Source organism: Onychostruthus taczanowskii, unplaced genomic scaffold (genome assembly GCF_017590055.1).
Source record: "Onychostruthus taczanowskii isolate IOZ18803 unplaced genomic scaffold, ASM1759005v1 scaffold53, whole genome shotgun sequence".
Taxonomy (NCBI): domain Eukaryota; kingdom Metazoa; phylum Chordata; class Aves; order Passeriformes; family Passeridae; genus Onychostruthus; species Onychostruthus taczanowskii.
In genome coordinates this window covers 4937007-4952396 of record NW_024502902.1, presented here as the reverse complement: position 1 = coordinate 4952396, position 15390 = coordinate 4937007, and the positions used below count along the sequence as shown (strand labels likewise).

The window sequence follows — 15390 nt, the reverse complement described above, 5'->3', positions numbered from 1 at the left end:
ACTACAGATTGAACTATTTTATAGGCTTTCATCTGTGTCAGCTAAAAACTGTGGAATCCATTCAGCTGTGAAAGGGGTGGAATCTGAAGTAAAGGAGTAGATGGGAAAATTAACAGGGGATCAAAATACTGTTCAGTTTTCATCTTTGTTTCTGAAAGGGTGAGACCTAGACACCATCAATTTAAGCTCAAAGAATGAAACTTCCACAGGATTAAACAATTTGATTGGAAAAGAGGTAGATCTACTAAGAGAAATGACTCAAGTCAAATTACTATCAGTGGAATCTCATTAATAATCTTACTATGTATCTCAAAAAATGAAACTTTGTTGGACTGCAGATTGACCTGAAAAGTGACAACTCCATAACAGAAACAAAATGTCTCAATTTAGAAGTCCAAATGTTCTCATACTACGTTGACTCAAAAAAAGGTGATGTCAATACCATTTCATTAACAATGTTATTACATATCCAGCCCCGCCCTTTAAAGCAAGTACTGAGACAAAATCAGCCTGGACACCCTTACCTGGACTGATATGGTTTCAGACCTATGAAAAGAGTGACTCCAGCATGTGCTAGTGCTGTGCCTGGCACACAGCATGACTTTGTCATTTTCACTGCTGTGAAAACTTGTCACACAAAAAGATGTGCCCAGACAAGGTGAAGATCATTTTTCTCCACAAGAATGACTATTTCAGCCCCAGTCCTTCAGAATACTTGGTGCCTACATTGCCTGGTGAACTGCTGCATGGGAAGTAGCTCACATCTGATCTGCTGCCCAACACTTCCCTGAATCTCAGTTGTTTCTCAGAAATAAGCCAACACCACAAATAAGCCAACATAATTTACAAATGAGGAAATCTAACCATTTCAGTTCCCTGGTTGTGAATCAAGAATATTCTTGGAGTCCTTGCAGTTGAGCGAGACAAAGGAGTCTCGAGGTTACATTTAAAGGGGAGGAGGAAACCGACAGTAGATACATTTGCTGACCAATAAAGACCCTCCAGGGATACAGCCTTAGGGGATGGACATTTGGGATAGCGTATAACATCATCCTTGGGGGGCTGACCCCTGGCTTCGGCTAATCACTCGACGGCTTTGACCGAAAGATCTAGATAGAAGGGATGGGATGCTGAGTGACTGACAGAGAGCCAGGGCGGGGATTTGGGGGATGATCTCAACACAGGAGAATGGTTACATAGGTAGAGGAAGGGGGTACAAAAAGGGGTACATCATCTGGGGAGAATAAGGGGGTACAAAATCCAACTATTACAAAGTATTACAAAGTATAAAAGCACGCTGCAACAGTTTCCTATATTTTTCAGCTTATCAATCAGACATGGAAATACATATACAGTTCTTTGTAATTCTAGAAGCAAGGCTCATTAAACATTTTGATAAAATGCCCTTTGACAGGGAGGTGTCCATGTGAGCAAGTGAAAAGCCATGAAGAGCTAAGACCATCTAACTATAGCCATTATATGTCTTCCCAGTTTTCTACCTGCAGGTGCCAAAGAAAGAAATTGTGCTGGAGCACAGGATGACCATTAACTCTCCCCAGCAAGTACAGGGGATACACAACCCATACCCTTCATGCAGATCAAAATGTTCAAATAACTTCTGTATATCCAAGGTTAGGATAGCAAAATGCTCTCATTTCTCATAAGTGGATGATAATGTTCTGAGAAAGCAGCTGTTGTAATGTGGATGCATGGAACAAGCGACAGCTGCCCAAGTTAGTCTAAGATGTTGTGTCTTTTTTAGGCTTTTCCAGGGCACACTGTTTAATTTCTGTCAGATTGAATAATTTTTGGAAAATCTCATGTGAAGTTATTCATCTTTTTCTCATTCTCTGCTAAAATTGCCTTCCCCGGAGGTGCAGCACATATTGCTGTAATGAGCAATGTTTAAGAAGCTGAATGCCAAACAAAAATCCTTGCTGTTGAAATGTCACAGTCAGCTACTATGATACAAATGTGGGTGATTTTAAGAGGAAGAGAGTTGGCTCCTTAGTCCTCACTCCACATACGTTACATAGAGCAGCTACCCCATCTTCCTGGTGGACACAGAACAGCTGTACTGCTTTTCCCTAGAATCAAGAAAAAGGTGGAGCTACAGAGAGGCCCACAGCAATTATAACTAAATTATAAAACCAACAAAGATGCTTTTTCAAAGCACCAGCAACAGCAGGAAAGTACAAGGGGTTTACAAACTCAGACATGAGGCTTTCTTCTTGAATAGCAGTAGAAGCACTGCACAATGTAACACAGGAGGCAGACTTCACAAAGGTTCCACTGTGCTGGAGAGTTTGAATTGCTATCTGTTTCTTGGTGGATACTAATTTCCTCCCAAACAGTCTGAAGGAAAATATCTTGGCTTACAAAAGCAGGTCTGTTAATTTCCAGTCATCTGTACTGAAAATCATGGATAAAAGACTCTGTTCTTAACATGGTAGCATTGTGTCTCAACCACAAGCATCTTTTATCACCTGAGACTTCAGGCATCTAGCATTCAGTATGTCCATTAGCAAATAAAATCTCAATTATAAAGAAGGAATTCAAATCTAAAAATAAGCCATAAAAGTTACACAAATCTGTAAAATGTTTCGATTGTAGACTTTATTTTCCAAAATCTTGGATTTGTGTATTTAAAAAAAATAAAGAGGGAAAAGACAGGAAGCAATAGCAGTCATTGCCTATAATCTCACTGACATGTGCAGTAGGCCAGTTTACAGAAAGACAAAAGGCTGGTGAAATGCAGGAGCACTGCAAGCCCCCCATAACACGTGACAGTTTTAGATCAAAACCTCAGTGCCACAGAAACACTTTAACTTATAATACTTACTGCTGTGTAAATGAATGTAAACGTAAACAGATGCTGGGTTTCTCATTCTGTGTTGCATTAATAGCAATTAGATCTTGCATATGAAGAGGAAAAGAAATGAAGGGAAGTAGCATACTTCTGCTTTGTAACTTTGTGTGCTTGCCTCTGAGGCACGCAGTGAACTACTTAACAGATAAACAACCCTGCACTGCCCTTAACAATATATAATCTGCCTGCAGTGCAATGCAAATACTCACAATCCGTGATAGTTTAGGGGTCAGTCACTACTACTGTGAGACAGACTGTTATAGGTGGCTGTAACATCCAGTGGAACTTCTTGACTAGGAAGATGATGGAAGGCAGGAGAATGCTGACCAATTTTATTGTTCAAGACTTTATCAACACTGCTATTGTTGTAACCCTCTTAAATTGATGTGAAAACAGCCAAGCTAATAATCTGTTCATCAAATACTCTCTCATATCTTCCCAACTGCCAATCAGAATCCCTCTCTCCCACGCTCAGAAGGTGGTAGCTGCCATTCTGTTAGAAGTATTTGCTTGATCATGCTTCCAAAATTGGTATAGCGCAATATTACAATACATACAGCCCTATCACTATTATCATTCTTTGAAAGAGCTTCTGCGTATGCAAAGATTTCATGGCATTTGAGTTGCTTTTGGTGCAATTTGCTGCAAAGACATTCACATACTGAGCATTCTTTAAAATAACTAACATTATTGGGATTTTGGCAGACAGTAATTTTAGCATGGACAATACAATGCGCCAGACAGGACACTTGCTTGCTGTCTAGATGGTAAAGAGAGTCTTCATAGCAGGGGTTCTTACAGGTTCATCTTAGTTGGACTGGGTGAGACTCTCCAAAACATGTGTCTGTACAATTTTTGTAACCCAGCTGACCCATGGTCCTACCTTACCGCTGCAAGATATGTATAATGTGTCTATAGATCACCCTAACCTACGTACAAAACAGTTCCTAACTATCTTAAGTATGTACAATAGACTGTCCTACATGATCATTTCTACACATGCAGGAACTGTTCCTATTGATTGTCTTACTCTTGTAAAATTGATTAACTTTGCAGCAGGAACTGTCTGTGAATATCTGGGACAGCCAGATTCTTTGCCCAGGATGTTAATCGACATGCTTAAGCATACAAATTGGTCTAGGCACAGCAGGGTCTGCCTGGGAAATCTCAAGAATTGTTTGAAATTCCCACCAGAACCACTCCTGTAACAAGCTGTCAAATACTTCTTGTGCCAGCAGTTCCATCAATCACCTTGTTTCAACTTGGGCTGCTGTCTCAAACCAGTCCTTTATCTCCTCTGTGCAGACAACAAGCCTGGGAGTTCCTGGACCACTGTGGGAATTTAAGTGCACTAGGGGTGCACACAGGCACCGCCCTGAGAACCAACTACACTACAATCCTAATTAAAAAATTAAATTTTATTTTTCTGCTTAAGTCTCATAGCCCTTGCCCATTAGCTCAGTTGGCTAAAGCGTGGTGCTAATAACACCAAGGTCATGAGTTCATTCTCTATAAGGACCCTTCATTTAAGAGCTGGACTCGATGATCCTATTGGGTCCCTTCTAACTCAGAGTATTTTATGATGTCTGTCTAAATGATGTCAATATCTGACCTAGTGAACTGTCTTTAAAGTTCAGATGAAAGTGGCTAAGAAGTAACTCATCTCATCTCATCCTGCAGTGAATGCCCAAAGATAGGTGATCTTTATGCCATGCACTACCTGAGTTTGGTTGTGCTGGATCAGACCACTGATTTTGACTGAGTGTGCAGATGTCAACATTTCTGACAGGAAATCACCTAATGCAGCACTGGTACTCAGATTTGTGTTTACTGGGAATGGTAAAAGCTGGAGTATTGTCTATATAAATAGCAAAGAATTGAGCCTTTCATATTTCTCTTTCAGATCAAATGTTCATCTACTACAAAAAGCTATTCACCATCCCTTCAAGTCCATAAATCAATTGCAGCACACGTGGGCTAAACTATTTAAAGGAGATGGCTTTTCTGCTCTATCAGTGATTAAAAGACTATGTATCTAGGCCATTTATTCACAGCAGAGCAGGCAACTGCTCATTCCACAGTCTGCCTTCTTCAGTTCACCTGATGTTGTCATCAGTGTGTCAGGCAACATCTGGGAAACAAACTCACTTCATCTGTATTCCACCCATCACATACAGTTCTGCCTTATCGGCAGCTCCTTCTGCTCTGGGGCAGTGCAGATCACAAAGGATTTAATGCCTGTGTTTCCCTGTGAGTGAATTGACACAAGATTCCATGTTTAACAATGAAGTACAGAAGCCAAGTGCCCAAGCTGCACACCTTCAGCAGATTGTTCTGGAGTTTCTTCATGTAAGACTGAACTGAAAAAATCACAAAACCCTGCAGCCTGATATTTGCAAATCACAGCTGTAACAGATTAATGTTTCCCAAGTATTTTTTTCTTTTATTTAATCCTCAAAGGAGACCATTTTCAGTTTCCAGTTATTTTGTGGGATGCATTGCTGTAATAGAAACATCTGTGCATTAGGACCAAAGCTGACTAACACAACTAAAGTGATCATATAAAGTGAATTTACATTGCCAAGTAACTTCCCAGTTTGCAGTCACAGCCATATGTGACCACATAAATTTAGAAGAGTTATGTGTGGGCCACACTGCGTAGAGCAAGAATGAAGTATGTAGCTGTGGGATAGTTCAAAAATTACTGGCAACATTATCAGCAGCCCACACTTCAAGGATGCTTATTGCTGATTACTGACTGCACGTAGCAAGTTCAGTTAATGGGAGAGAGTTCCAAATCCAAACAGCTCGTAAGTTGAGGGAGAGCTTTTAAGTACCCATCTATCTCCCTTGAGGTTATTGGCAAGGCAGTGAGGAGACAGGCCAAGTTATGTTGGAGAAGGTTACAAGCGTCTTACTAGAACTAGCTGCTAAAATCTTCAAACTAACTAGTTTAAAGAAATACATCCAGCAAGCTTCTATCTCAACTGTGTCTGAGCCTTTTCCTGGAAATGCTGTTATTTTGGCTCAGCTCCACAGTTAAGTCTTCTCCTCTTCTATCCCATCCCTTATCATGTATCCCAAGCAAAGAGATACCTTTCCCTGGCCGTTCTTTCCTTTGCTCCATCCCTCTTCCAAGCAGGCTGCTGGTAGTTTGGCAGCATCTGCTTCTAGGGAGAGAATGAACCTAGGCTCTTTGTGGTGCAACAGGAATGTGAACAGCTGTGTCACCTTGCAAAAGGAAAAATAAGTCTTCTCTAAGTTTTAAAAGGAACACCTGATGTACTTAATTCACAGCCACAAAGTAGATATGTTAGTTTGCTGGCCTAGAAATTCTGATATAATCTGTGGTATCTTGTCTCCCCTTTCTTGCAGTGAAGTGTCCAGTTTGCCTCTAAAACCTGAGAGAAAACAACAGACACAGCCAAGATTAATTTTCTGTGCCTTTCTTTAGGACACCAGTTACTCTAACTCTAAGCTAAACAGCATGTATTTTAAGAGCTGCAGAATATGTTAAGAAGCACTGCCAAATACCAAACACTTTAGTCTCCAAATTCTGCCTTTTAAAAAATTAATATGCTACTGGAAACTGTTGCCTGAATTCTAAATAGTTACTTGTAAACAAAAAAGCATCCATACTATTTATGGAGAGATCTAATATTATGTGCTCTCTTCCACTGTTTGAGCAGGAACAAGAGCAGAAGCAAGACTTTTCCCAGGACTTAAGGGCTTAATCTCACATGTCCACTGTTTGAGCAGGAACAAGAGCAGAAGCAAGACTTTTCCCAGGACTTAAGGGCTTAATCTCACATGCTAGCTCCTGATGCATTAGAAGGAAGAGGCTGGAAGCTCATACACATCCAATGGGAAAAAACCAAACGTGAAATGAAATGTTTTCTGCAGCAGCTAAAATGTGTTTCAAAACAACTGAACATTGGTGAATGAAAGCTAAGCAGAAAGTTCTCATGCCATTACTCAGTTTAAACCCTTTTAAAAGTCAGAAATTGGTATTGATTGCAGGTTTAAAAAAGAACTGTGGAGGGTCATTTAAACTGAAACACAGTACATACTGTAACAGTGAATCCATAGATCACTTCAGAGAAAGATAGGCTTTCTAGTAAACATCCAGTATCAGCTCTATGTTTTCTTAACACCAGGCAGCATAATACAGCTCCCAAGAGTGCAGGTGAAATGCATGAACCCAAACCAATCATTAAATCCTCTCTAGGGGCTACATAAGAAACAAATGAGATGAGCTCCTACAGCTGTCTGTACACAGCTCCTCTGTCGTCTTTGCTAAAACCTGCAGAATGATCTGGATATGAGCCAGCATCATTCCTGGCTTTTTAAAACTCTGTTTACATTACTAACTCTGCTCTCCTATGGCAGTGTCTGTCATATTCTCCTATGCTCAGTACTGTATACTGTGTTTTTCTGGCCACTGAAATCAGGGAAATTGCTTGGTATGGAGAATGATGAGCTCTGACCAAGAGGGGCAAACCTGGAAAGACCTACTTGTGCATCAATACCTGAATCCAGCTAGAAAGTGGTCCTCAACCTAAAGCCTGTGGGTTACATGCAACATAGTCTAGTGTTGATTTAGGTCATCAGTCATATAAAAAATTAAGGCTGAGTGAAGAGGGAGGGACAAAACAGTTTAGCTCTGTAGTCTCTTATCTACTCAGTGTTTTGCCTATAAATCAGAAATTTGGGGATCACAAGTAAGCTCTCTTGGTTATTATTTACTTAACTAGATTGGACCATACCCAAATGACCAGAAGGAAAACACTAAGAAGTCTGTCTTTGCCAGCTGAGAGGCTAATTAAAAACCCTACAATTTGCAGAAAAGCACATGTAACATAGACACGTACAAGACTGATAGGAAAAAACCTCCTCCTTGCTATGAAGTTATAAAGAACAGAAGGAAGATCTCTGGCTGATTAGGTTAATATCAGCTTATGGCTTCATGTAGAAGAACCAATGAAAAATAAAACCAGAAACAAAGCATGTTTCTCAAGAATCACTTTTTTCCCTTTTCCATCTCTTTCTAAAGCTTTCTGTATTCAATATTTCACAAAGTGGTGTGCTTTGAATTTCCCCCTTAACAAGTACAGCAAATTGCTAAATTTTGGTTTTCTTCCTTGTTTCAGGGTCCTGTTCAAAACAGTCTGGTAAGTCATACAAATTACTGCCACCAACTTCACATGCTTAAGTCTGAATATTTCATTCTACCTCCTTTTTTGTAAAAAAACATACAGCTCAAAATCAATGTTGTGCTTCCATGTTCTGATTTAAACTTTTTAAGTATGAAAAGATAATTACTTTGAGCAAGTGATTTCCCCCCCATCCCCTCACTGATTGAACTCTTTTCATAATCACTCCTTTTGGAAGGGCATCCAGATAAAAAAGGTAGCTATTGTACTAATGCTACCTTGTCAAAATGTGTGTACATAGGGTTTCACACACCTGTGCTTGAGGAATGCAGGGCAGCTGAGTGTTTTCAGTAACAGACTTGGGCTTATTGAGCAAGATACTTAAGATTCCACCATTTCTACTAGGAAGAAGTATCCTTAAAAAACATAGTGTGACAGATGGACAGCCAGAATCCTCTTGCTAGCAGGTAAAATTCTAAGGTGTTAGACAAAATATTTCATTAGCTGCTCTCATTCCAGAGAAAGTGCACTGATTTCAGCCACTAAGCATCATCCAGTTATGTGTAGTCGGGGTTAGAATCACGTCAGTTAGAATTAGTCGTCATCAGGGAGAATATTTTTAGGCAGTAGCTCCCCTGCAATTCACCAGTCAAGGGAGATGAGGAATAAACAGGTGACATCAAATCAGAAGTGTGTGACTGACACCTGTGTCTGTGTGTCTTTACCTTGAGCTCATCTGCATCGTAGAAGTCTATGCGCACAGCAGGGACCATCCATGTCTGGAACAGAGTTGCCAGGATCTGTTTGGCAATTGCATCTGCGATGAGGTGGAAGTGGAGTGGGTTTCGCCTGATATGAGAAGGGAGAGAAACACGTTAGTTCAAAGGTTTCTAATTCCTGTTCTTAAAGACAACATCAGAATTTACAAAGCTTTATCTGTGCTTTTCTACAATGTTGAGTTTTGAGCATGCAGCATGTCTGGTGGAGTCTGCTCTGTGGCCAAAATGCTGAGACACAATTTGAATACACATGACCACAACACAATACTCAATCAGTTTCTGGATGGCTATGAACATACAGATCCTTTGATCTGTATGTTCATCCATTCAGCAGAATGGGATGATTTATAACACCTAAGAGTCTTGTCTCGTGCACCAGATCCTTAAAAAAAGGCCAAGTTAATATCTCTTTGGAGACTTGAGCTTTGGAAATGATTGTTTCAGTTTCTAGGTGAACCTGGTAATTTATCTTTGTGGTAAGAAGACTGTCTTAGGTTAAATATAACAATTTGGATGAGGTGAAATTCTGGGACCATTGAGTTTACATAGAAGTTTTCTACAAAGCAATCTTGGGGAACCAACAGCTGTCCCATAGGAACCCAAAATTAGGTGTTTCAGGTGAGTGCCTTCTAGCTATTCACTGGCATAGTAAACAAAATGGAGATTGCAAGTCTCACCACTTCCTTTTTCCTAATGGTTAAAGAAAGGCAGGAGGAAAGGAAACATTTTACTTCAAAAAGATCTGGGTTCACCTCTGTAATTACAGGACTTGGGCTAACTGAAAAGCTTCAAAACAAGACAGGTGAAGCCAGTATCAGCAAGAGTGGAAAGCTCTGACAAAGTGCATAGGTTTCTCTATACTAATGTGAACTTAGACATTATAAATATATTGTTTAATTCCCTTAACTTCCCTCCCTTTTTGGGGGACAGTAAGCAACAAAATTTGATCTTAATTTCTGTAGCAGGAAACCTACTGACTAGTGGAAGTTAGTCACAAATTGTAGTCTTCCATGTTTGCCCCTAACTTAGCAACTTTCTCTGTCAGCAGAAAAGGACAGACTTTTGAAAAAACTACTAAGAAGAAAAATGGCTTCTTTAGACTTCAGCATGGGATCAACCTTTCTTTGATCCCTAGAGTGGAATAGTGGCTTATCATTTCTATGGAATTTGTAAAGCTAAATGAGTGTACTTGTTAATTGGTATTTTTCATCTAACAAGAGAAGTATTTCGTTTCAGATGTTGATTAAAGCAGAAGACAAGTGATGCTACTACATTCTTCAGTGTGAATGAGAAGTGAGGAGAACTATGTTGGTTCAGCCCAATATACTTCCATTACATTTTTGGGCTTAACCCAAAAAATGAAGGTTATTTTTTCTCCATTAATGAAAAATGTGTGCCTTCCTTTTAATGCTCTTCTTGCTTTGATGAATAATACTGCCTCCCACTGAACAAAGTCCACAGGAAAACGTAAAAATATGTATAATTGTTCATAGTATTTTATCAGACCCCTCACCAGAAAGAGGAGATTTTTGTGAGAAGCAATGTATGACTGGATTTTGCAGACCCAACCCAGCGCTTGGGGCTGCCAGTGAAGCTGCTGTATTGGCTTCAAGGACACTGTGGATCACATTATATGCTTGCAGGAAAAGTAGAAAAGGGCTGGGTATAAGCCTTATATATGAGAGAATCATGATGGCAGAACAAACTCACAGCTGATCCTTAAACGATCCTTAAACGATATCCAAAACACTGAAGCACAACACACTTTTCAAAAGACAAGGGTCTTTCAATCTCTAGCTTGTCCTGGGGGGAGGAGGAGAGAAGGAAAGGCACAAGCTGCCAGCTGCTGAGTGTCCCATTACCAAGCTAAAGGGATCACAGCAATTACATTTGCTTCACCAGCCCAGCAGGAGAGTAGAAGAGGACATCCTGGCTCATGCAGATTCCGCAGTAACCAGGCACCTTGCCAAGAAAAAAATCAGGAAATAGCAGTGATCAGGAAATACATCTCATTAGTAGAGACAAGGCCAAGAGAAACAAAGTACAACACTGATGGCTTTGGGTACAGGCAAAGCAGTATCTCAAGACAAATAAATGTTCAATATCAACATACACATCCCACATAGCTCCCTCTGCTAAGGAGGGGCTGAGTCTGGATTCTGGTAGGACTATTTCCCAGCTGCTGTTCTTCAGTAATTTCCTTCCCTTATCTTATTCTGGGATTATTTATCTTATATTCTAAAGTAGAATAAGAGTAAAAAATCAGTTGAAAAAAAAAAGCTCCATCTTTCTTTCAAATGATCATTTAGTTAAATGTAATTTATATAAAATATTTCAAGATGAAACACACTGGTTGAACAGAAATAATCTGATACAAAGACACTCAATGTTCAGTAGCAGTTTATACTTATATGAATGACCCAGAGTGTATGAAACTTACATGGGAACAAGTGGTTGACATTCACTTTAGTTCAACTCCTACTGGGAGAAAGAAAAAAGGATAGATGCACTCCCACACAGAAATCTCTTTCAAGTTGTTAGCCTCATGGTAAAGATTCAGCTGGAAGGAAAGTGTGTGTCAGTGGCAAAGCAAAAGATTATCACTTACAAAAATATATCCCCAAAACAGTATAGTGACCTGATGACATCTACAACTAAATGTGCATCAGCCACAGATAATTTTACTCCAGAGATTTCAGTTCTGTGAAATCTGAGGTTTAGCATGGGGCTGGAAGCCAACAGTGCACTGCCTCAAAGCTGGAAGACCTTCTGAAGGTAACTAGACTAGCATACACACAGATGACATCTTTCACCTCTTCTGCTGTCTGCAATATGCGAAGCCTTAAAGATACGGATTGCTTCAAAGTGTTTAAGAAACAAGTTTTCAGAAGCTTGAAGATCAACTAAGATTCATTATAGAAGATACAGAAGAGATTCTGCAAGATGAGAAATCTTTCTCAAGAGATACATGAAAGGGATGTCATGACTATCTGACACCATGAGTGAATCACTGGCTCCAAGAACTGGGGATGGCAATCAGGATATTGTGAAGGATTCCACCGAAAGTTGAATTTCATTAAACTTGAACATTTTGCTCGTTGTCCACTGGGCACATCAAGAGAACTAAAAAACACACACAAAGGCTGGTTGTATCTTGTACTGATAGAAATCACTATACTGTAACGGGAACAGTATATTCAACTATGGAATAACATGTGTCAATATATGGCAACTGATAAACTTCTCCCACAAAACTAATAGATTTTGGAAAATTCCCAGTATTCATGTGAATTAATCTGTTTGGGAATAAATGTTTCTAGCATCCCAGGTTTCAGAACTCTGAGCCCCAAGTCTTCCAGATTCCTTACTGCAGAAGCAGGTATTGAAACAGCCATAGAATTTCTCACGAGGTTCAGAAACACTTAATCTTATTTACTTCAATGATACTGAATATTTGAATTTCTACCAACTATAACTTTTCACAGTTTCTGCTACATGGAAAGTGCTGATGCATTAATGTCTTAACATGGTCAAATGTAGTTCCAAAATATGGCTATTTCCCATCAAGTAGAAACTTAAGGTTCTAAGTACTCTGTTCAGAAAACGGCAAGTCTTCCTATATTAACTTATTTCCACTTATCTTAAAATCAGAACACTATCTGACAAAGTAAACCATATGTAATGAGCACACATTTATTTTCCTAAATTACTTTCCTCAAAAGTGAACAAAGGGAGATTCTAGCCAAGATTTTCAAGCATGGATGCTTAAATATAGGCTCTTAGACCTAAATATAGGAGTTTGAATGAATGCCCTCATTTTCAAAATTGCTGAGGTCCTATAAAGCTATGAAAATGAAAAGAAGTCAATTTTTTAAAAGTCAGGCCATGAATTTAGAAGTCTATTCCAAGCTACCCATTTCTCTACATTTCTTCTTATCATGATGTCTTATTCTTGCATTTCAAAACTTCTTATTCTTCATCAGATTTATGATCTGCTTGCTCAAGCATTTATGGCCCTTTCTTTTCAAATAGCCACTGTCATAGAGTTAAATACAGAAATCTACAATTGAAAAAGGGAGTAGTGAACCAAGGCTCTTCCCTTCTGCACTATTCCATAGGCCAATTGTTAGTAATTCAAAAGGCAACTCCTTGTCTGCTTGGTTACACAGCTCTCTCCCTGCAACAGAGGAATTTTTTTTCTAAGAATATAAAAAGGTCAGTAGCCCATGGGGTTTATTTTCAAAACCTATACTTTATTAAGGGAAGCACAACAAGGTAGTACCTTTTATATCACAACAAATGTAACAAATGGTTACAAGAAATTCAAACAGAAATTATACAGGCAGTTTGGAAAACTTTTTCTCCTAATGCCCATGTGACAATCCCTCTCTCATATGAGGAAACATTTTAATGTAAAAATCTTCAAGATGTTTTTATACCACTTCACACCCAGTATTGGTGAAAATACTCCCCAAACTATTGGAAAGAGTTTAAACACACACTTGTTGCATCACTCATGGATCTTCTTGTTTTGTGTTTACTTACAGAATTTCTTTGGGAAGTACTAAATCATGGGCAGAATTTTTTTAAACATTACTTTCTCCATTATGCCTCTATTGTTAGTACAGCTAGAAAAAACAAAAAAGTGTGTATTATTGATGCATTTATATGCATCAGAGAAATCAGGTCACGCTTTATGCTTTTTGCCAGAATAACCTCCTACAAAATAGACTGACACATCAGAAAAGTTGGAAACACTGTCAGAGGTTTTGAATTCTCAAATTAACTCCATTAAGGCAAAGTGGTCTCAATGGAATATAGCCATTAGATTATATAAGCTTTAATTACCAGCCAGTGTTGACTTGTGACTTTTACTTGGAAATTACATGTCATCCTTTTAATTTAATTTAGATTTTAATTTGCTTTCCCTTATTCTACTTGTTAAAAAAAAAAAAGATTTCATTATTCATACAGCATTCTGTAACACAGCTTCATATCCTGTTCTTAAAAATGCTCAGACATACATTTAACTTTAAGGTTACAAGCAGCCTTCTTAAAGCAAAGAGACAACTTCCTATTAAAAAGCATTTGTCTGGTTGTCTGGTTTTGTTTACATTCCTTGCAAAGCTCCCATATTCCTATGCCACTATTGCTGTAGCATAGATGGAGAGTACAGCTAAAGAAGTAAATGCAGTGTCTCCCGCAGAGAAGAGGGACTGACATAGTGGGGAAAGAAGAAAAAAACAACACAGTACTTGCTGGCACAAAAGAGAAGTTAATTGTTTACAAATTGTCAGGCTGACCTAACTGCCAGAAACACATTATAATTGTATAAGTTTTTAATTTATTTCCAAATGAAACACAGCGTTAGGCATGACTTCGAAAAAGGGCACATTAAAAACCATTTTAGCTCTTACTCAAGTTAAGACTTACCTGAACAGAGAGAGAAATTATCTTTTTAATATGTAACTAGGATTGTGGGCTGTCTCTGTAGCACTCTAAGGGTTGCAGTTTTCAGAAATGGAGTAAAACATTGAAAAATCACCAACGTAACTTGGACCAATAGTTGTAAAAGATTCAAGGAACTTTATCAGCCACAGGAAACTGCTTCAATTTTGAAAAAGAAATGCAGGTGCTTTTTAGCTTACCACTATAATCACTGTTTCCAAAAGTATTTGCACTTCATTCTGCCTATTTGACCCAATATAATAAATTTTTAGTGTTTAGTCTTTTGGTTTGGAACAATTAAAGTGAGGCTGCTCTTAGGACATGGTGATATGAGATTGGCTTGTGTTAAACTCAGAGATAATTTTTTTTAGCCCTGCAATGGCTTTATAAAATTCTGTCATAATTGGGAACTGGATGTGCAAGAAAGGAAAGCAGGGAAGTTGCAGAGTAGGACTGCGTACTCATTCTACAAGCCTCCCTCTGTGCAGCGCTGCCCATGCATATTTATCAGACTGCAAACCCTGCACTATTCCAGCTCTGCTGAGTCTCCTCCTGAGAACAGACTGTCAGTTATGTCAAACTGGGTGTTAAAAGCTGCTGGATTTTGTGGCTGGAGCATACGTTTTTGGAAGACAAAACTGGAATCAAGCTCCTTTATCACTGGGAATGAAACACATTTCTGAACTATGGTGTTATGTGGAATCAATCACACTACCCCTTTCCTCTCCTTTTCCCTCTCTCTGGAACCTGAAGATAGATATGGTTTCTCAAATGGTCTGAAAAAGCAGCTTGCCCAAGTCTCATAATATATATGGTATGACTCAAATCTTGGTGCTTTAGGCCTGTGGAGAGCTGAAATGATCAATATGCAGGATTTGCTGTACATTCATGCAAGAGAGAAGAGACAGCACACTCCATCTATAGAAAATCCTGTAGCCTTTATCCTTAATGACCCAGCACTCCTGCTGTTTTGTGTCTCTATCCAGCACTCTAGCTAAAGTTGGGGGTGTAACAAATATGTTAATGCTCCATGGGATTAGACTGACATGGCCTCCTTTTCTCAGAGCTTTTCTATTAGAGAAGTAGGGATTTCCTATGGAAGTAGGCAATTTAGCTATATAGTTTTGTATCAAAAGGCATG

General features: G+C 39.0%; 1 protein-coding gene across 4 annotated transcripts in view; it reads right to left on the bottom strand.

Moving 5' to 3' along the window:
• The window catches only part of LARGE1 (LARGE xylosyl- and glucuronyltransferase 1), a 272087-nt gene that overhangs the window by 113857 nt on the left and 142840 nt on the right, over positions 1-15390 (bottom strand). For all 4 annotated transcript variants that reach the window (XM_041416690.1, XM_041416691.1, XM_041416689.1 and 1 more), the window contains one exon: positions 8748-8871. In XM_041416690.1, the coding sequence (XP_041272624.1) occupies positions 8748-8871 (124 nt within the window). The remainder of the gene's footprint in view (positions 1-8747; positions 8872-15390) is intronic.